This window comes from Anas platyrhynchos, chromosome 1 (assembly GCF_047663525.1).
Source record: "Anas platyrhynchos isolate ZD024472 breed Pekin duck chromosome 1, IASCAAS_PekinDuck_T2T, whole genome shotgun sequence".
Taxonomy (NCBI): domain Eukaryota; kingdom Metazoa; phylum Chordata; class Aves; order Anseriformes; family Anatidae; genus Anas; species Anas platyrhynchos.
In genome coordinates this window covers 101,945,290-101,968,520 of record NC_092587.1, presented here as the reverse complement: position 1 = coordinate 101,968,520, position 23,231 = coordinate 101,945,290, and the positions used below count along the sequence as shown (strand labels likewise).

The 23,231-nt window shown below is 37.6% G+C and overlaps 1 protein-coding gene across 14 annotated transcripts in view; it reads left to right on the top strand.

Annotated features, from left to right (window-relative positions):
- Positions 1–22,863, top strand: part of ROBO2 (roundabout guidance receptor 2) — a 467,458-nt gene extending 444,595 nt beyond the window's left edge. For 7 of the 14 annotated variants that reach the window (XM_072025789.1, XM_072025795.1, XM_072025806.1 and 4 more), the window contains 4 exons: positions 2,260–2,430; positions 9,970–10,230; positions 14,716–14,916; positions 15,999–22,863. In XM_072025789.1, coding sequence (XP_071881890.1) covers positions 2,260–2,430; positions 9,970–10,230; positions 14,716–14,916; positions 15,999–16,000 — 635 coding nt within the window. In that variant the 3' untranslated portion in view covers positions 16,001–22,863. The remainder of the gene's footprint in view (positions 1–2,259; positions 2,431–9,969; positions 10,231–14,715; positions 14,917–15,998) is intronic. The other 7 variants (XM_072025826.1, XM_072025824.1, XM_072025823.1 and 4 more) reach the window with 2 other exon arrangements.
- The last annotated feature ends 368 nt before the right edge of the window (positions 22,864–23,231 follow it).

Here is a 23,231-nt window from a genome sequence, read left to right as displayed (position 1 = left end):
TTCCTGGAAGGGCTGCATACAAAAATAAAATGCTGTAATCAGATATTAGGTGCATTGAAAGATGTGTTTTGGGAGCCCACACACCATTTGTATTTGCCCTGTGTCCGATTTAGGTCAGTGCTATTTTATTTTTCTTCATTTTCATGGAGGGATAAAAGAGAGAGTTTTTAGAGTATATATTTTTTCCAAACCAACTTTCTGAATTTATAATCACATTGCTTTACTCCAGAGAATAAGTGTGAAAGTTCTTCATCCAGCACTTGCTAGTTGTGCTTGGATGTTGCAAGTTTATTTTTACAAAACATATGTATAGCATAATGTGAACTAGGATGGAATTTTGGGCTTAAATCCGAATTTCTTTACATTAGTGGCCCCCTTTTTTTTTTTGTATTTTTAAACAAGATCTTTGATATTTTGTCCATGCTCATCTACTCTTTTATCCTTATCTATGAAACATGGGCTTGATCACTTTTCTTTGTCTAGCTGCAGCTGTGCAAGCTATAGAGGTTGGTGTTTCCAGCCTTCAGCCCAAATGCTTATTACTGCTTTCTCCCATCTCCAGAATTAGCTGCTTGGGTGGGTGTTCTGCAACCCATTTCAGTTTAAATGAGCCAGGTTATCAAAGGCATACAGTTCATATTGTTTAAGTTCAATTTGCTTTTTTTTTTTTTTTTTTTTTCCAGAGAAGAGTTACAAAACGTCCACATGAATGGTTCAAATGTGGTAACCTCTGGTAGCTGGCAGTGACATGCAGCTGTGAGGCAAGCCAGCCTAAAAGCAGGGTCCTCCTAAGGGTGCACATCAGTCAGAAGATAAAAGCTCAGGCCTTAGGTAGTCAGAAAAAAAACTGAAGTCAAATACAGAGGTGTTATTCTAACATGGACTTATTAATGCTAAATAGTATGTTAGACTATGGCTACATTTTTCACTTTGCCCTCTTTTTGCATTGAGAATATTTAAAATAGTGTAGTAGGTAGCATTTTACTCCTGATTAGGCTTATCTAAATCCAGTTGTATGTGGTGGCATGCTGGAAGTAAGCATGTCTGTTACAATGCATGAAGAACAGTGTGGTACTCAAGCATGCCTCTTCCAGAATTTTGCCTCTTTAAAGTCTTTTTTTATGAAAAAATGTAACTCACAGGAGGGTAGACTCTGGTCTAAGTTAACTAGAAGATAAAGCAGCTTCATATTAGCTTAGGAACAGTTGATCAGAAAAACAACAGCCGTTTTGTCATTTTTCACCAAATCTCAGAGCATTTGGGCCTACGCTTGCACTGACAGAGCAGAAGTTCTGACTGGTTTATAAGCTTCCCCCTGCAGAGGAGGTTAAAGAAAGTAATAATGTTATATACAAGTTCTAAACACATTAGAATATTAACAGCACTGAGATGCTGGTAAGGACAACATACAGGAAAAAAAAGAAAGAAATAAATTAAAAGTCAGTGATACTTAGTGTTCTCAGATATTAAGTAATGAACAAGCCTAGCAAAGTGTTAACTGAATAAAAATATCAAAATAAGAAGCGGAGTAAATGAACTGTGCTCCTGCAGTTTCTGCTGTGATGCTTATCACAACCTGCTCCATAGAACAGCATCAAAGATGATTTTAAAAGAGAAATCATGTAGCTTGTTTAGTCTATATATAAAAAACATTTGGGGAATAAATGCATTCAGAATACATTGTATTTAAACACATAAAATACTGAAAATGAACAGGAAAAATTTACCTTTTAAATTCCATCTTTATTTCTTGAGAGAAGAGAGCCCTTAAGTATACAAAGCTGCACTGCTACATAGCTTGCAAAACCAGTAATGTTTATCTCAATGGAGTTACTCCAGATATACCGTGCACATGGGAGCTCCTAAAATGAGAATCTGGCTCAGCAAACGTGAAGGTGGAAGGCAGGAGGAGATAAATTTGATATGATTGCAGAACTGTTTTCTTTCCCTGCTGAAGGCTGAGGAGTTGTTATGACACATCTGTTCTGAACACAGAGCAGGTAGGAGTTACATGGCGTGCAGTAGTTTTAGCACAACAGATGGAATGGCTTTAATTACAAAAGTAAAGACAAAAGAATGCCAAGTTTCTCACTTCGCTTGTGGTGTAACTTAAGCAATTGTCATCAGCGGGTACCTCATGGGGACACTTGCTTGCCTCTGAGAGTTAGACCCTATTTAATGTTTCATAACAGACATTAATAGAACAGCCTGTTTCAAGTCAATAATATTTTTTTTTTCATCTGGTTTCTCTTTTTCTAGGCAAAGCATACCCTTCCTCTCAGAGGCCTCGGCCAAGCAGTCCTTTTTCTACTGACAGCAACACCAGTGGAGCTGTCAATCAGAATCAGAGGCCAAGGCCCACTAAAAAACACAAGGGAGGCCGGTTGGACCAACCCCCCTTGCCTCATCGCAGGGAGGGAATAACAGATGGTAAGTGTGGTGGTGGGGAGCTCCTGGCAATGGGCTGCAACAAGCGGGTGTGCAGAATGGGGAAGCATAAAGCTCTCTTTTAAGGCATGTCCATTACCATGAATTACTTGTTTGGTGAAATGGGGTCCCCAGCTTGTCATGTTGGCAGTATTGCAGTGTGGCAGTGCTAGCAGTGTGGAACCTGGTTAAGTGACTCTTCAAGGAGCTTTTCTTTGTTTCAGCTCTGAACAAGTCAGCATCTCTTAGTTTTTTTCAGATCTCAGTATAAATCTTACCAAAAAAAAAAATGTGCTGTATATGAGTTGACATTAAAACGTGACTCATGGGTAATTTCACATTAAATCTAAATAGCCACCACCAGCACTAGCAGCAGGTAGTGAATTCCTAAGGAGAAATGTACAGCCAGTCCCACAGTACTCTATTTGGTTTGTGCTGTTTTTTACAGCCACCCACAGCTATAGTAATACGTGCCACACTTTCATGTGAGGCATGATTCTGCCTCACATCTCGTCTTCCCTGCTTCATTCCTGAAATTCACTGACATCAGTGACTTGGTTTTCCTCTTTCATCTGCATTTCTCTCTGACCACCGCTTTCCATCTAGAAATTTCAGGTGTGTCTGCTCTGCTCTTCTCATCACTAAGATCAGCTCAGCTTTCCATTATCTTTGTCTACCCGGTCTTGAGTTTGGCAAAAGATGCAGTTGCTGTCTGTTACTCTTTGAGGAGGGCTGGATAGGAAGGTGGCCAGCTGGCTACCTCCCCCTCTTTTCTTCTGATCTGACTGGTCACTGTAAGTGTTGAAATGGTCAGAGGGAACAAGCAGGCAAATGGAAAAACAATGTTAAAGGAGCCACCAAGGACAACTGTAATGCCGAGCAGATGGGAACGTGATCACGTTCCTCATGCTGACCTCTCTTGCAGCTTTCAGGGCAGGGTGATTCTGAGAGCTCAGCTGATCCACCTGCCTCAGTGGCACTCCTGACACTGGCTTGACCATGGAAACAAGTCTGATGCCAGTGAGTCAGTCTCCTAATTTTTAGTACACCTCAACAAATCTTCCAGCAGATGCGGAAGGTTAAAAAAAAATAATCACTTTAGAATAAAAGTCCTCTGAATTCTAGTAACCATTGCTTGAGAATCCCTTCATTATCTTCTTTTGTCAGGTAGCATGTAATAAATAAATTTGGTAGAGGGCATATTTAGTATGGTTTATTTATTACTCTAGGTGCATGTAAAAATATGTTAACAGTATTCAAGCTGGACTGTGGCCATTAAAACAACCACAGCTCTCCTCTCAGCCGTGTTCATCAGGTATACAGATAGTTTTGCAATATGTTCTGACAGATTCCTTGATTGTCAGACCACAGAGCGTAAAACGGGTTCCAGAAGTGAAAGTCTTTACTAGAAAGGTTATCATTATATCTCATGTTCTGAGACTCACCCTCCCTGCCATATAATTTGAGGAAAGAACTCAAAATAGCTTAGACCCTACTCATATGCTTTTCATTGGTTTAAACGTTAATACCCGCCACTTCTGGATATATTCCAGAAGCCTCCATGCTACACAGATCTATTAAATAGATGTGTCCATGAGAGCAGTAGAAATTCTATAGAAATTCTGGGTGTTGCTTTTGGTGCTGGCAATACTCTTTCTGTGAATACAGTAATTCAACACTTCTGTATGGCATGTCCTGTCACACTGAACTATGAACCTTTTGGGCCACAAATTGCGTATACATGTGTGTTTGTAATGCACTAAGTGTGCTGGGACTTTAATCTTTATTTTGAGTACTATTACTGTAGGAATATTTATCAATAAGGTGATTATCAGAAGATGAGAATCTAACTCAGGTCGTGAGAGAAGCGTGACTCCTCAGAGTGTGACTCCATCATAAAATCTGACATTGTTTTGAATTGGTGAAGGAGAATGGATTTTAAGATTTATTTAAAGAGAGGGATCTTCTATGGTCTTTGATTTATTCTTTATAAAGCATTAATTGTAGTGGAGTTTTTTTTTAGTATATTTGAGTCAGACCACCAGTATTATACCCTTATGCTCAATGATCAACCACTCAGGCATAGGCAGTAACAGTAATAACTTTTGTACGCAGGTAGCATAAAATTTTTCTGTTATAAACCTAATTCAAATGCTTACTGTATGTAGTAAAAATGTGTAATGTATTAAAATCATAGCAAATCCTTTCTCATTCTCTCTTACCACAGAAACAAACACAAATTGTACTGTTTTTCCATCTCAAGTGTTACTGAGTCATTAAAGTGTAAAGGCAAGTCTGAGTCATAGCTAAATTTGCAAAAGAACATTTGTCTATTAATGAAGCTAAAGATTGCTGCTGCCACCTGTATGCATGTAAACAAACTAAATTTAGGCACCTGTGGTATACAGAAATTAAAAATGGGAATTGTGTGCTTTGTGTAGAATATTGCAATGAAATTAACAAAGATGTGCAATGCTACTGTTCTTAAGCTGCTGTTAGAAAAAACAAGTAGGAGAGCATGGGACAGGTCCAGCAATTCTGAGCTCAAATTCAGGGCGGTTTATTCAGCCTGGGCCTTCCTGATTTCAGTGGGAAACATCTCTATACATTTTCTCTTGGTTTGGAGTTTTCTCTTGGAGATGTCTCTAATCCATTCCCTTATTACTGCTTCCCCTTGGATTTCTCACATGAGAATATACTTGGTTTGTCAGTCTTATTCAAATTCCCAAGCTGGATGAGTCTTAGCATCCTGTGTTTAGGGCTCATCACATATTGAATATGTCATTTTAAATTTCCATATCAAGTAAGCTCCAGCTATGTCCTTTCTCTGCCCTTTCTAGTACACTTCCCGAGCACTTCTTCCTTGTTAACTGTAACCATGTGGGATAGTGTAAAAGACCCATAGAACTGTAATGTTTAACGTGTATCACACAGATCCCAGATGTTCTAAGCATATGAGGATACAGCTTCATGCTTGCTTTTGACACCAATCCATACAAATCTCCTAAAAGCCTAATTTTTCATTTCCTTCATTTTAAGGTCAGAATCCTCTGGAGACTGCTTCTAGACTGAATCATTATATTTGTCCTCCTGTACAACTTGGTTTTTAACTTCCCTATCCTAAAAGACTGTAGAAACAACAGAAAATCCACAGAGGAAGTTAAAAGCTCTTCCTTAGTTGAACAAAGTGTTTTGTTTGTTTGTTTGTTAGTTTGTTTTTAAAAAAATAGAGGAGTCATAGAGGACATGTAGTTATGGATTAAAATGGAGAACTGTGACTTAAGATTCCTATTAACTTTCCCACAGTCTTGCTATTGTGTATTACAGATCAATTTTTGCTAAGGTGTGCTGTAGAGACGTTGCGTAACTACTGATGCTAGAAAGTAGTTCAGAGACTTATTAAATGTAGCAGTAATTATCACCCCTAGGAAAACAAATGAAACAAATGACTAGCACAGATAGAAAGATATGTCCTTATACTTCTTGCTTTGGTTTTATAACTTGCTTTTTTTTTTTTTTTTTTTTTTTAGTTAATAAAGACAGGTTGAGCCTAAGCTTAACTGGTGCCTGAATCATTTGGCCTATGTTATGCCTTCTAAAGGAAGGCTGGAGTAATCCCAAGCCAAACATCCATCTGCCTCTGATAAGGCACTCTGATGTTCTACAGCTTTTCAGTCACAATCCCTTCATTACTAAATCAATAAGACCATCACTGCCCCTTTCCTCCTCACCCCTCCCTTCCTTGATACACTTATAAAATTGCCTTGCAAGTCTGATAATCCTGCCATTAGATGCTGCAAGTGGAAGTTTGGATGGCATCCCACTAGCCTAGGAAGTTACTAGCTCAATATGGATTTTCAGGTGTTTTACCTGGCACCTGGAAGATTAATGTCATGTAAATGGAAGTGCAGTGACAATCAGTGACATTTATCTTTACAGAAAATCCTCCTGAAGTCCCTAATTTTCTACATTCAAATCTTTTTTGGAGTGATTGACATTATGGAATGAGTTTGCTTGCCTCTCTGTGGTAATAAGTCTGCCTGTTAGGGAATGAGAGGACTAAGTCGTCTGATCTCTGTTACCCTTTAGTAGCAGCTGAAATCCCAGTCATTAGCCATCATGAATGTACAGACTTACAAGTGTGTGCTGAGTCAAATAGATGTCTTTTGCTGGGAAGAGAGATGAGAGGTAGGGAAAGGTGAGACTTCTCTGTGGCATTGGAGACAGAAACTCATAGTTCCAGATGCACGGTGTCTTTATATATGCTCTGACAAGATAACAGCATATTTGTTAACTTTACCTAAGGCAGAAGATCTGCAGCATACGATGAGTTGTGGAACAAATCAAAAGACACATTGCCACACAGAGCTCTCCTCCAGCTTCTTTTATTAAAAAGGAAGGGTAGGTGTTAATGTGACAATCAACCTCAGTAAAAAGGTGAAAAAGCGAATGGTTTAGTCAGGTGATGGTTGGCTAGAATTAGTAACCTCCTCTACAGATCTTCTCAGACATATCTGGCATAGTTCAGTAAGCTTGTACTCAGGCTGGAGACAGCTTATATTAATTCTGTAGTACCTGTAATCCTTCTAGATTTGTGTGAAGCTTCATCAGAAAATAACTTGAGCCAGCAGTGTGCCCTGGCAGCCAGGAGGGCCAACCGTGTCCTGGGGTGCATCAAGCACGGCATCGCTAGCAGGTCGAGGGAGGTGATTGTCCCGCTCTACTCTGCGCTGGTGCGGCCTCACCTCGAGTACTGTGTGCAGTTCTGGGCACCACAGTATAAAAAGGACATGAAACTGTTGGAGAGTGTCCAGAGGAGGGCTACGAAGATGGTGAAAGGCCTGGAGGGGAAGGCGTACGAGGAACGGCTGAGGGCACTGGGCCTGTTCAGCCTGGAGAAGAGGAGGCTGAGGGGAGACCTCACCACAGTCTACAACTTCCTCATAAGGGGGTATCGAGAGGCAGGAGACCTTTTCTCCATTAACACCAGCGACAGGACCCGCGGGAACAGGGTTAAGATGAGGCAGGGGAAGTTTAGGCTTGACATCAGGAGGGGGTTCTTCACAGAGAGGGTGGTTGCACACTGGAACAGGCTCCCCAGGGAAGTGGTCACTGCACCGAGCCTGACTGAATTTAAGAAGAGATTGGACTGTGCACTTAGTCACATGGTCTGAACTTTTGGGTAGACCTGTGCGGTGTCAAGAGTTGGACTTGATGATCCTTAAGGGTCCCTTCCAACTCAGGATATTCTATGATTCTATGAACTTTTCTTTTTTTTTTTTTTTTTTTAATTTCAGCTACCTCAGCCACAGGTCTAAAACACCCAAAGAGCTTCACAAACATGGTTTTTCATTTCATTTCTATTCATCAAGCAATTATTATGCCCATTTTGAGGATATGTAAAAGCAAAAGTCAGGTTAACATCAAATCAACAGCATAATCCTACTGTAATTCCAGGAGTAACAGATAGATCTAGAACATGCAGGACAGGTCAAGTACAGTCTTTGCTTCTCAGTATCTAATTAATAACAACTATTAGATTGCAATTGCTGAAGAAAGGTGCTGTATGTTAAGTTTATATAATGCAATAATTTAAACCTTTTTTTTTTTTGGTAATGATACTACTACTTACAATTTTAGTTTATATTAAACTAAATATTTTATCTTGGAAAATTGCATTGTCCAGTGACATGTTATGACTATCCTTACTGGATTCAATACATCTCCATTGCTTACACATCACAAATTCAGTAATATCTATTTCAGATTGCATAAGCAGATGCCAGTTGTTCTGTACATTAGCTGGTTATGATTGCAATAAAATCAGTTATAAGAAATGCCATTTTGGAAGCCAACACTATAAGCAATTTTAACATTGGCAAGCTCCCATACTCTCCTGCTTCCACCTACATTAACTCAAGCATAGTCATTGTCATGAAAGGTCACATCTATATTCATAACTAAAAATTTCTCAAATAAATTAGATCTGCAAATAAAGAATACACCAAGCTGGCTAGAAGATTGTTATAAAACCATTCTAGCCAGAAGATAGATATCTTAATCTGGGATATAACACTTCAGCTCTTAAAAAATATACAGAAGCAACATCAGATACAACTTCTTTCTCTTTTAGATACAAATAACCCACAGATCTGCACACAGCAACTTTGGAAGCATTTGTGCCCCAAATGTAGGAGACAGAAATACTACCTCTAACAGCAAGGACATGAAGCTTCATATAAAGCTGAAATAGAGGCTTCAAAATAATTTAGCTTCAAAGGCCTCCTCAACAATATATAAAATGAGTTTAAGTCTCACTAGGATTATGAAAATCAGCTCTTTCTACAAGTAAAAGGGTGACTTACTCTTCCATGCCTTTTGAATTCCTTGATGAACCTTCACAACATGAATGCACAAAGTAATAGAAAGTGAGGTGTAACCATACCTAGTGTAAACTAACATAGATTTAGTGAAGTTAGTGAGGCTGCATGGATTTATTTATGCATTGACCAGAACAATAATTAAACAACTAAATATAAACTAAATATAAAACAGGTAGCTTATATGGGAGAGTATACTATATGCTCTCGTTTTTCTTTCTTTTTTTTTTTAATAATCTAAAGATTTTCTTAACTCTTACTAGTCTATCGTATGGTTTATGTGAAAGTCTTACATTTAGATTTGCCATTGTCCAGATTCTATAATTAACTTGGGTCATGAACTAAAAAACACAGTGTACTTTTGCCTCTGCAAATGTGATTAGAAGCTCTATCACCAATTTTACAAGCATCTTAGTCATAGACTTGAAAAAGATATGTTGATAGAGAGACCAGGCAGGTGTCTTTCACCTTTCAACTGAAATTGTATTTTGATTGGTTATATTTGCAAGACTGATAAGCTTAAGAGTGGTGGTATTCTTGTCTGTGAAGACTATAGCTTTCGAGAGAACTTTGAAATCATACTTGAATAAAATGTTCACTCATTGCTTGTTCCATTTGAACATGGATTTACCAGAGACACATTGATGCATTTTCAGTGACAATAGGTTTTGTGAATAATTCTTTCCCAAGATTTTGTGGATTTTTTTTGCATCTTGTCGAAGTAACATATTTAGATTTTAAGTGTAAGTCTCAAGCTGAAAATTAAACCCAAGAAAAGGGGGTGGTGAAGCAAGCCTCCCAATATGATAGGGGAAAATTCCTCTGTCAACTGGCACTGATCTGGTTCTTACAGTTCTTATTACTTAGTCGCTACTCAAAGAGCCAGATGGAAAATAAATATCATTCTTGAAAGTGTAAGTCAGGGCTCAGAGTCTATTGATTATTATGGATGTTAGAAAGAGCTAGCAACACAATAACCTGCTGTAGAAAACTAGTGGAAAGTAAACAGACATTTTTGATTAACATGAAATTTCCTCTTTTTAAAATCAACAGATTCATACCATTTGTGAGGGATTTCTTTTGTTTGTTTCTTTTCAGCATCAAATAGAAGTTCTGTTTCAATTAAAAATTAGTTCATCTAAATCTTATTCACGTTTTTTAGATCTTCCACCACCACCCGACCCGCCTCCTGGTCAGGGTTTAAGGCAGCAAATAGTCCCTGGCCAGCGTGGAGGCTCGGCAGAGAGGAAAGGAAGCTCTCTTGAGAGGCAGCATGCACCCAGCATAGATGACACAAAGAGCTCCTTGGACCGGCAAGCTAGGACGTCACTAGAGTGGCAGCGGCAAACCCAGGAGTGGATAAGCTCCGCAGATCGCCAAGAGGATTTCAGGAAAGCCCAACACAAGCAAGCATTCGGATCAGGTGCGTGTGCGCTGCACCAAATGAGGCCACGTAGACGGCTTTTTGAAGCTTTTCAGTTGAGGATTTCTGTATCTGGCTAAGATAGTCTTCCATCCCTGCATTCCCACATTGCTGGGGCTCACGCTAGAAAATGAAAAAGAGACTAAGTGAAATTGGAGCTTGTGGTCCAAGTTTTTTCCCTCCTGCAGCCATGAAATCTCATTAGCACCTAACTTGATGTGTTCTTTGCGGTGTTTTGGCAATTAATAATGTTGTTAAGCATAGCAGTAGGAAAAAGAGGAGCAGTTTCAGTCAGGCAGGAAAGGAGGAAGAGATTTTTAGAGTAGTTTCTGCTAGATGTATTTTTTCATACATACAGGGCTATATTTTCTAGTTCTTTCAACTTGCATCCAAATCGGCAGTTGTTTCAGTATGTGTCCTTCTGAACTCCTGACACTCATTCAAACTATATTTATAACACTGTCTTCTCCTTATTCAAGTATATGACAAAATAACATTCATCTCCTAGGCCTAGCAAGATTATAGCATGGGCTTTCACCTTTATACAGGACCTACTTGTTGCTAAGTGCTGACTTTATCTTTTAAATGGATTTCAAGTCTGCAAAAATGTGTAAAGTAGGCAATGATGAACTGGAGTTGCAGTTCTACACCATTTGCAAACCCCTTTTCGCAGCCTGACCACAAGTGAAAGCTGCTGTTTCAGAGCCCCTTACTGGGGTATTTTCTTTAAGCCACTAATCATATGTTATCCGAGTGATGATTGAAGTGATACAAGAAGGCAGTTGTTCAAAGACAATTAACACACAAAAAATTACATGATACACGGAGCTTTCTCTAGAGCTACACTACTTCTTCAAGTCTGTATGTAGCTGTATTGTAGTGACAATAGACACACTCATATTATTCATCTTTTTTTTTTTTTTCAGATTTTATCCTAATACTAATTTTCCTAGTTAATTTATCACCCTAATATCAATGACGTTCTAAAAAAAATAGTAGTATGCTGGCAAAGCTGCCATGGGGGCAGGATTTACTGAGGAAAGTCCTCCTAGGAAATATTGCTACCTATATTAAAGTTTAAACATTTAAAATACAATACATATTTTAAAATGTAAAAGTAATGATACAGTTAATACCCCTTAATCTTTCAGCTGCATAAACAAGTGGTTAGTTGTTCATGTTGCTAAACGATGATGTGAAGTCTCAGTTTAAAAATAGCATTAGTGTGTGAAATTAATGCTACTTGGTGTAATGACAATTTTAACTAAAATGTACAAGATGTACAAATGTATACAAAATAGCACAATATACTTTACTTCATGTATCTTCATCTTTTTTTTTTTTTGAAATGAATATTAAGTATATTTGTTTGACCTTCTTAACCACAACTCTCCTCCTTTCCTCTACTTTAAGTGTACAAAGAGAAGTTGTCAGTTATTCTGTGACATAGAGGGTACGCAGTAGTAAAATTCCCATACTGCATGACTTGCATTTTTTGACCATAAATAAAAAGAACTTGATATTGACACTTCCAGTGCCCTATCTGAGCACTGACTTTAGGGCTGGAGTGTCTTGTTCTTGTCAAATTCAGGATGACCAGGGCAAGTGCTTATCCTTCATGCATGACAGAGGGTTGCTCTAGGAGGTACTGTGGTTTTAAACTGGTGGGACAGGTTCAGACCTTCATACCTGTATGTCTTTCTTCCCATCCCTGCTTCTGCACTATGGCTTTCTTACTCTGTACTCTTTTCTCTATTAGTTTTTTAAAAGGCTGCACTTGGATGGCATGCTTATTTTTTAAATAATACTAGTTGTGCTTCTTCTCTTTTCCTTTATTAATGACAAAGATCTCTGGTAATATGTTCTCTTCCAGTTTTCAAATATTTCCAGAGGGAGTTATCATTAGCTATTCACTTCCATAAAATAAGTGTCTTGCAGTTAAGGAAGCTTCATTCAGACATTGTGAGGCTTTGGGTGAAACTTTGAAAGTAGACCCTTTGTTTTGAAGGTGAATAGAAATAGAATATCTGATGTTGGGAGCCAGGTGTCCACTGATTGCATTCAGAATAGACAAGATAGCTGAGTTCCTGCTAATGGCTTAGTTGTGGGACAACAGGAGAAGCACATCAAATATGACATTCTCAGCTACCCCTCTACAGAAAGTAGTGCTAAACAAGGTTAAAATAATTTTGACAATATTGGTTATTCTCTTGGGTATATTGGTTAGCCTCTTGGTTATTCTGTTGGGTATAGAAATGTCTTACTTCCCATGCATACCCAGATTTTGTATAGGATAGAATTATGTTATAGAATAACTTCAGAAAAGGCTCAGTCTTTCAAAGAGAAAGGCGCTGACAAAGCCTCCCCATATTCTTTGCAAGACTGAGGCATGGGGCACGGTCTTGAGAGCTGTCTAATGAAAGTGAGCCTATTCTAAGGACTTCACACACCTACCTTTCATGTGCTACAACGTTACAGAAAACTTAGCCCTAATTTTATGTTACAATTGCTTATTTTATGGATTACATTTATTTCTGAGGACAGAACAGGTAATTTAACACACCATATGCTCTATAATGATAATGTACTTTATATTTATTCATGGTCGTTTTTTCTCGATATTTCATTGAACCCAAAGGAGGCCTTATCCTGAGTCCACAAACTAGAAAAACAAATCAGTTGACCATATATGTCATCTTCAGACTCTTTTGTAATGCTAGTGACTTTTCCTTCCATCCTCTAAAAATATATCCAGCTTTCTGCTAAACTGATTTATGTTGCTTGCTTTATTGCTACCTTAATGCAAGCTGTTCCATATTTCAGCCAGCCTTTGGAAAGCAGGTTTGCATCAGATTCTGTTGTTAGGAGTTGATATATAAAGAACAGGTAACATAATTTAGGAGGCTTTGGCTGTTAAATGGCATTTTACTATGTCTTTTAAGCAATTCCTTACATTTCAGCAACGGCAACACAGTCATAGCACAAAACACTGATAATGTCCTTATGTCCTGCAGTGCAAATATTCTGGTCCCTTGGGCAGAGCCATAGGGAGATACTTCGGCAGAGAAAGAAGTCGGCTGTCTGCCCTCTTCTGCAACAGATTTATCTTATGAAAAGGTTCTGTTCAATAGGAGATCATATGGGGAATTCATGTATCCTATACACTTGTGTTGGTTGACACAGAGAATAAAGTCCTGTGTCTCCTCCACAAATATGTTCTCGTTTAGCATTTCCCTAAGTTGACTGTGTGCCCCTGCTGCAGCCAAGGCAAAGGCTTCGAGATTGTGAATAAAAGCATTTTTATCTCCTCTTCCTTTCCAGTCATCCCCACCTACTTTTCTTTCTGCTCTCTGTCAAAGAAAGTACGTTTCTCCCCATCAGATTGTTTAAGAGTGAAAACAATGGAAAATACAATATTAAAAAAGCAACGGCAACAGCAACAAAACACCTTTTAGCCCAGATTCAATTGAAAAAAAAAAATAAGATTCAAGCAGGAGATATTCTGCTGATTTCAGAAAGAGTAATTTTTGTGTTCAAGGTTAAAGATATATGCTTAGATTCTATCTTGATTCAAACTATTTAGCAACATCTTTTTCTTCTGCTTCCAAGACAGCAAAAGTGAATCATACGCAACAAAGAAAATAGTTCTTCTATTTCAGTGTTAAATCAGTGCTGCTGTTTTGCTTCTTAGGTCAGGATTATTACAATATGCCCCAGAAACTCTGATCAGATGAGATGTCTTGTTTTACTTGATGCTATGTAAAGATATTCAGTCCTGCGTTTTATTGAGTATTAATGCTACTCTTGCAAGCAGTTCATTATTACAGGTCTTTCCTAAGAGGTGAAGTGAGCAAAAGTGAACCTTTTCCTCATAACAGAATATGAAACAAGCTGCAAGATTTACTCACCCCAAATATTACAACTGCTAATGTTATGTGTAATACAATATTTTCCAATGTAATTCACAGCCAGTTAAAAAAAAATCTTCAGCGTACTTTGCATCATTAGAAATTACTGAGCTGCTGGAAGCTAATTAAATTAACTGATATTGTAGTTTTTTATCTAAATTGATTGAGGTAATGTTACCATAATTTAAACTAAAGAAAAGGAAAAAGCATATTCATGTAGGCTTGAAGCAAAAATCTAATTATAGCTGCATTGTTTTGGAAATTGTATGTGCATCCATTTTTATTAAACAATCTATGATTCATGATCTATTACTTCATAATGAATCTGGGCATTTTATAATTAATACAAACTAACTTATGCATTTACAAGAAAGAAAGATTAAACTCATGCTTTTGTTTGTTTGTTTGTTTTTGGTCTGTGGGATACAACGAGTTGCATATTTTCTTTGGTGAAATTGCTATGCTGTAAAGGAAGATAAAAGATAGATACCTGAAAGCAGGGAATGAATATGATGTCCAGAACAGAACAGCTTGTTTATTTCTAGTGTATTGATTTTGTTTTGTTTTGCTTTTCTAGAAGAGGCACTGGTACCGTATAGTAAACCCAACTTCCCATCCCCTGGTGGACACAGCTCTTCAGGAACAGCTTCTTCTAAAGGATCGACCGGACCTAGAAAAGGTGAAGTCTTGCGAGGAGGTCACCAACGCAATGCCAGTGACCTTCTTGATATAGGCTATGTGGGATCAAACAGTCAAGGACAGTTTACTGGTGAATTATGTAAGTTTATCTCTAGCTGTAGTTCGAACTCTCAAATACACAAAAAGACACAAATTATAAATCCATTGTGAAGAGAGGAGGAATTTCAGTGTGATAATCAGATTAAATTTTATCAAGATATTTTTGACTTCTGTCTTTTTCCTTTGATGACAACCAAATGAAGTTCATGTGCTGTTTCACTTGAACCAGTTCAAATCTGTTTAAGTAATGCCAAGGTTATCTACATAGTACATCTTTAAATGTGTAGTAGTAGTGAAATTGGAAACACTGTCAAAATTAAATAGAAATTCTAATATTCTAGAATTTTCTTTGCAAAATAAAAAAAAAAAATGGTATTGGAGATTTTTCTCAGAGGAGTGAATGAAAACTGAACTTCCTGGGCATAGTGGCAAGGTTGTGCCTTTTCCTAAAAGGTTGTGTTTTTCCTAAACTAACAAGGTTGTGCTTTTCCTAAACTTTCTGTTGCTTGTTGAGTAGTGTTCTGCTCTTGGATATGGGTCCCATTATTCAGCTGTGTACCCAGTTTCTCAGTTGTATATCCCAGCTCCTTCCTCAGTTTTCCTGGCCAGAGGAATTATTTTCCAAACTTTTTTTTATTATTACTCAGTATCTGTTAAACCTTGATAGAACCACACTAATGCTGCACACATAATGGTGGTATTAAATGCCTGAAAGGTTTAAGTCTCTTGCTTGAAGAAGTATGCCAACATCTAACCTAGCTCAGGCATATTGGTATTTTTACTAGTAAAAGCAATGTAGTTGTTGGCATGTCTGCCTCCTATTTGTGCCAGTCAAACTCTCAGTACCTACCTACTGTTACCTCCCAGTAGCTTGTAAGAGAGCTGTTGGTGATTCACACACCCTGAAATGTGCTATCTCAGATATGGATATGGTGTTGGTAAGTGCTGAATTTTAGCATCCATCACTTTTCATCTTAGCAATTAACTCCCTTCTCCCAACCTACTGAATATTCATCTTGTGCTGCAGTAATATTTCCATAGGCTTTGGTTTGTGTTTTTGTTGTTTTGTTTTGTTTTTCTCCTTATTACAACTTCTTTCTTTCTCTCTGTTTCTTTCTATAGAGTAGTTGAGAAGACACATTGCAAGCTGCTCTGATGGACCATCAGGTCTGAACTCATGGAAGTGATGACACTAAACAGTGCAATGAACATTTTCTTTATTTATGTACTATTAAAAGAACTGTAAATGCAATGTAAAGACACACAGCCACACATATCCCACAGATAATTTACTTGTGTTCTTCTCTTTAATACACCATTCACCTTAAACTATTCCTTGTCAGGAGTATATAAAAAGAAAAAAAAATCACCCTCCAGGATGAAAAGGGTTTCCTTCTGTATATAATTTCTTTTGTTGCATTGCTATGCAAGTTCATCTTCTTTTTAGCTATGTTCATATTCATGTCTGTTTTTATTGGTCTGTTGTACTATATGTGAATTAATAGGCTGTGGTGCCATATATTAACTTTTAATTGTGTAACTTTTATGTTTAAAGTTTGCACTGCAATTTTATTTGGTGATAAGCACAAAACTTTACTCCTCATGACATGAAGAAAAAAAAGAGACTGAATGTGTGAAGAAGGTTTACGTACTGTAAGCTACTTTGGATAATGCTGGATGTAAAGGAGTATGTTAGGTGGTTTTCCATTGGGGTGTAGAAATGAGAAAGTGACAGGCAAAACTGATGTCAGTGAAGACATCAGAGACCGATTTAAATCTTTTAAAAGCAGGCAACATAGCTGCTCTTCCAATTTAAGAAGGGGTCAAAAGTTAGAACTGTTTGTTTAAAGAGTGAATATGAAAATTAACAGTAGCATAAGGTGGCCTAGACCCTTTCACTAGAATGATACCCTTAGTATCCATTTTTAGCCATCCAATGCCGCTAAGTAAAGAGAAGAAAAACAAATCTTGCTACAAACAAAAGAAACTAAGGTGTTTCACTAAAGCTGTTTTATATTGCAGTTTGGAAAGAATTATCATTAATTTCTGCAACCTAAAATAAAAGTCAGAAATTTCCCAGGAGTAACAAACTGTATAAACTCAAGGAATACCTAGTAAGTAGTTAAGGATGCAATTTTATTAAGACTGCTTATTATTCAGGCTGCTTCCAAAAAAATAAATGTCAGAGTATCTTATTTGGTCTTTCCAATACATGTACAGTACGTTAGAGGATAGAGCTGCACCACTGAAATTCATGACATTAATTGTTTTGATGCAGTCTAGACAAACTTTCATGTTCTTTTACCTGAAGTCTGTGAGAGCTGAAGCTGAATTCACTAAATTTTAGTGTTTGGAAGGAAAATAACAGTCAAATTATTTTCAGCTTGCATTAAAGATATTACTTGAGATACAATGCATCCAAAAAGTTGGATATTAGCAAAGAAAATCTTTGACCTTTTTTTTTTTTTTTTTATGAGTGGCTTCACACCCTACTATGATGAGGAAATAATGCATGTTTATACACTTTTTAATAAACCAAACTCTGTAAGTGGACATTAATGACAGCATCCTGTCTCTTCAATAATTTTCATAACTTTGTCCAAATCTTCTGTACCTCTCAAATCTCAATGAGAAAATTGTCAACTTTTCTTAGAATATTGTATGTGGGTAGCCCACTCATTTGATGCTTAATTTAAATATTGCATCCTACAGCTTATTTCTGTTAGTTATCTGACCATAAACACTAGTTTCCATTTGAATACCTTTTTCATATAACCAGTCTATGTTGTTTTATATATTGCCTTGGAGCTCACCAGTATTAAGGACACTTTTAGTAATGGCAGAATTTTAGAAAAGTAAATTAAAATGCTAAATATGTGTTGCTTTTCATTTCATTAACTTGTTCCATGATAAGATAAAACACTACAGCCATCAGCTATAACTCAGCACTATCAAATATAAAAAAAAATGCTAGTTGACTTCCTTAAGGTCAAGATCGTTATTTAGCAAGTTACAAACCAAAAAAAAAATAAAAAAGAGAAAAAAGAATGCTTTATCTCTATATGTGACCAATAAGAATAAGTAATTTTCCTGCTTGTTAAGTCATTATAGTTAAAACCATGGCTTAAAAATGTGCAAAAATGTTCAAGCAAGATAAAGAAGGCATCGTATATAAATATGAATGATTTTTTTACGTTGTTATTATCATATGAAGAGAAGATTATTCGGGGTACAATTCAAATTGAATTCTCCTGAAAATGTTTAACTAAGTAGAATATTTTTTCTGTCAATTTGAAAGCTTGTGCTGAGCTTTGGTGGAACACCTTACTATATTCTATTTAAAATTCAGTATCATTAGACATTGATAAAGTCATCCCAATTACTTTCAAATATGTGTTTTATCTCTTCCACTGGAAAGTAAATGTGTGTCAGTATTAAAGCTGTGCAGTACCATGATACTCACTAACTTGTCCATCTGCTTCTGTACATTTTTGTTCATTAATAATTTGCTTACAATATTACATGAGGTGTTGTTGTGTATCTCAAAGTGTCTCCATTATCTTACAGGTGATGTCTCTTCTTTTTTTCTCTCTCTCTTTTCTATACAGTGTACTTCCAATGAACCACAGTACATATTTTTTAAAATGCCATTTAATTTACTATTTTAAAAAAAGTATTCTTTTTTTTTAAAAAAAAAATGAAAACATTTATTGTGAATAATGTGTTTAAAGAAAAGGGATGTTGTGGCAGCACTTAGAATTGTTTTTTTTATTATTATTATTTTTTTTAAATACAAAACTGTTTATTGGCTACAGTTGGTTCACAAAAAAGTATGACCTCTTAATGTGTTTCATTGGTATTGTTAGTGCAGCAAAGTTTAATTGGCATAAAAAGTTGGTTAATAGTACTGTTGAAGTGTGTATTGTATATTTACTGGGGAAAAAATAAAACATATTCACATTTCAAATCTATGTTAAAAGACCTTGAGTAAGGACTCAATATGTGAAAATCCTAACTGGAAACAATCAGGCAATAATAACATAGACTGAGCTATAATCATCATTGTCCACTTACAGGTAACAAGGATCATTTTATAACATGTTTTCTGAACTAAGCTAATCTTATAAGTAGCCTGATGGCATCACCTGCCATAGGGATTTCTGATGAAGATTCTCTACGTTGAGAATAGTTGTACCAATGAAATTGCACTGATGCAGCTATTCTAGTGATACATTTGCATCTTTACTGTCAATGTACTGTACAGTACAGTACTGTACAGTACAAGCTTACTTTGTTTAAAGCCCATAATGTAGTACACATGTAAAAACCTGTGTTTAGCAGGTCTGAACCCCTTGTCTTGGGGTTTTGTATTGGTGGAGCTACTGCCAACCCAGTACAGGGTGTCCACAGAATGTGGCTAGGTGCTAGGTCAATTTTTCTCAATCTTTGCATTGCATATATGCTCAATTTTTAATGTGGGAGGGCTGAAGAGTAAAATAATAAATTGTTACATGTACTTCAGTGGTGTATTGCTACCATATCAGTGATGCAAACAGACTTTTTTGTTATTTAATATTTCTCAAGTCCTTATCCAAGTCAGTTAACCTTCTGAGTAACTTTTGGCTGTCACCTGAAATTCCTTGGGAAAAAAAAATACAAAAAAAAAAAAAGAAAAAAATACAAAAAAAAAAAAAAGAAAAAAAAGGAGCATGGAATGTTTTAAGTATATTGATTTAACTATAAGCCAATGTAAAAGGAAGACGTGACTGTTAAAAAGAATAATATGCTGGTTTATGCATTGGCAGTCAGGAGAAAAGATGTATACTAGGGCTGGGAAAGAGTCCTCACAACTGACAAAGGAAAGGTACTCAGGTTGGGGGAGATTCTGTCAGAAACTGATTGTGTTTTTTCTTTTTGTTTGTTTGTTTGTTTGTTTGTTTTTAAATAGAGGCAACTTCTTTGGATTTTCTACAATGTTTTTTTTTCTCATGTTGTTTTTTTATTTATTTTTTAATTTTTTTTTAATGATTAACAGCCTTGGGAAATTTTAGCAGGGGAGCTAGAAGGAGAAAGTTGTCCTTTTTTTTTATGAAGTCTGCGGGGAATTTGTTTGCAGAGGGGAGGATTTTTTTAATTTCACTTTTATTTTTTTTAACATGTTATGTTTTTTTCCATCTATCTGGAACACATTAGCTAAAAATAAATTATTTTCAAAAAACATGTGGGCAATGGACACTTCATTTAGGAGGTACATTCAAGCAGCAGGAAATATAGCAAAGAAGAAGAGTTATGCTGAGTTAGAATCAGCCAGGTCCACCTCAGTTTCTCATGTAACTCTGAACTGCTGATAATATGTAAGAGCTTCATTGCTTTAAGTGTCCATGCCACAATAAATTACCAAAATTTAGTGTCTTTGGGACACTAAATCTGGTCCTTTGTTTTAAATGTGTGGTCAACCCAGGTCAATGGAACTGAAATACACTCAGGGTGTGTGAGACTCCGTCCCTGATTGTTCCCACCCCAGCAGTCTGCTGCTGCCAAGCAGATGTGGCAGCAGGCCCAGCAGGCACCACGGGACCCCTTCCCTAGGCACCTTGTAAGGCAGCTTGTACCTTAGCAAGGATGAAGTCTGTCAAGGCAGGGAAAGTCTCCAGCAAGTTAGTCACTGCAGACTTTCACCTTGGGACTGCAGATCAGGCAATTCTCACGTTTTGGAACCACCCTCTCCAGTCCTTGTGTTAGTGCTGTCCTGCTGAGGCGTGTACACTTGGTGCTGCCTCTCTCCCTGGATCCAAGGCATCTGGCACAGGGGCTGCAAGAAAAGAGGTGTGGAGGTGCTGGGGATCATGCAGGGCTCTGCATGTCTTGAGTGGCTGGATGTCTGCCCTGCTATCTGGAGGGGGCCAGGGATCACAGTAGAGCAGTGGTACCCAACCATCCGCTCTGCCCTTTCTAGCATGTTTCCCTGCTTCTGTTTCAGACTGACCTCTTGCCCTGCCAGGTGCTCTTACACCCAAAATAATAGGTATGGCTTAGAGACATCTGGTGGGACCCAGAGGAGACTCTTGGCTATTCCTAGATGCTGTGAATGTGGGCAGTTACTGGACGTCTGGGGAGAGCTGGCTCTGAGCTCTGGTGCTGTTGTAAGGACGAGCTTGCTCTCTAACCTGCCTTTATGTAACTGTTCAGCTGCATCCAGGAAGGCCCCAGCAGAAAACAGATTCTTTGAGCATGCCTCAGCACTGCAGTCTCTTTTTTGACTTGAGACTCCTCATTCAGTCTGGCACAGATCATCCTGAATTTGATGCCTCTGTCTCACCACATGGCTTGAGGACTGAAAATTGCATATGATGACAGTTAGGCCAGTGATGTTGTTGTTCCTCTCTATGCAGCAGAATGAAAAAAAAAAAAAAAAAAAAAAAAAAAAGAAAAACAACTGTCACTTTAACAGAAAACTTTTTAAACAATCCTCAAAAATCCAAAACCAAAGCATCTGAGATGTACATGTTTGCTTTTGTTTGGGTTTTGGTATTGGTTTTGTTTTCCTTTTCCTAGCTACCATTGAAATTGCTTTTTTTTTTTTTTTTAATTAGCTGCTGAACTCTTCCCTCCTATTCTCTAGTACTTTCAGCTGTAAATAGGTTATGAAATAGGTTATGACATAGCAAATAATTACATTTGTGTACTTTCTGTGTTATAACTTTCAACAGCAAGGTCCACAGTTGCATTCACTTCAATTGATCAAAGCCAGATGGGGATTAAATGTGTTTTTTGTTGTTGTTTTGTTGTTGTTGTTGTTTTCTAAAAAGGCCTGCAACTATTTGAGCTGATATTTGTTCCCCATTTATGCTGATCAGTGCATCTTTTGCCTTCAAGGATGCCATTAGTAATTCTTGTTTGTGTTCAAAAGCAGGAGTCCATTGTGCAGCACTTGGAGAGCCACTCGGATGCAGGTAAAGAATATAACAGCTTGAGCAAGTGCTAATTAGAACCAATTAAACTTAATTGACCTCCTTTGGCAGTAAAATGCATAATAGAACTTGCTCTGTCCTTGCAAAATGGAGATCTCGCCTCTAAGCATGAGAGTGAAGCACAGTTTCATGTATCAGCCTGTAGTAATTATGTGGGTATAACAACCAGGAAGCGGCTTGCTCCAATTTGTTCTAATAACTGAGCTCTACTGTATCAGAGCAGTGCAATAAAAGTAAGATTTCTGGTTCAGTCTAAAAACCTAATTTTTACAGAGCAAATGAGCATCCCAAGATACTAATACTAATCTCTAGGAATGAATTGGCAGAAAAATACAGAGTCTCTTTTATAGGTAAGTAATGGTGTGAGCATAAAAAAAGGCAATTATATGCCTGCAAGTTGGAAGTGGCTCTGATGCTGAGGGGCTGTGTTTCTCCTGAGTAGTAGGTGTATGCCACAGGGTGCCTTGTCCTTTCTGAATGAGCTGCCTGCAGTTCAGCACAGGTCCTGCTGCATCATGCAAGGAGGTGTCCTGTGGGCTTTCACTCAGAAGGGGGCAGTGGCACCCATTTGAGGTTTGTGGTTCTGTGGTACTGGGACACGGGGAGGGTGTGTGCACCGCTTCTGTGGCCTCCAGTGTGGACATAGCCAGAGGTATCAAAATAGAAATGGGGAGAGAGGGAGAGTATGAAGGGTGGGGAACCTAAAACTGTATGAACTCAAAGGCATCAATGGTGAGTGCTCAACTATACAACCCTGTGAAAACCCCTTCTTATTAGTAAAAGACAATTAATCCATTTTCAATGACCATGCTTTGCTGACTTTTTTCCTTATCAGGGCCCGAATGCGACTGATTTTGCTGCTAACTTGGCCTTACTATTAACAGCAATAAAGGTGTTAGTCAGGTGGGGACTTTGATGTGACCAGTAGCATCACTCTTGCTTCAGGGAATGTTCTTGTGCTGGCTTGTTAATGAATTTCTTTCCTAATGAGTATCATTAAAAACCCTTTGATTAGCTATTTGCGTGAATGCCCTTCCTTTTTCCTCTAAGCACTAGCTACTTGCACTAGCAGTAGAAAGATTTTGCCCTAGGCTGAAAGCATGCAGCTGTATTATTTCTTTCCTCATGAAAACAACTCTGATGCAAACCGTAATAGGAAAAAAAAAGAGGGGGGGGGGGGAGGGCAGGGGGACACAGACATATGACAGAAATAAATAAAAGAGCTCACAGATGAGCTGAAGTTGTTTTCTACACATGTACAACCTGAGCAGGCGCTAACATTCAAATGAGACTGTCATTAGGGGAAATTAAGAGCAATAGGTAGTGATGGTGAAGCATGTAACAATAATTTGCATACACCTTGAATGCCAACAGGCAAAGAAAC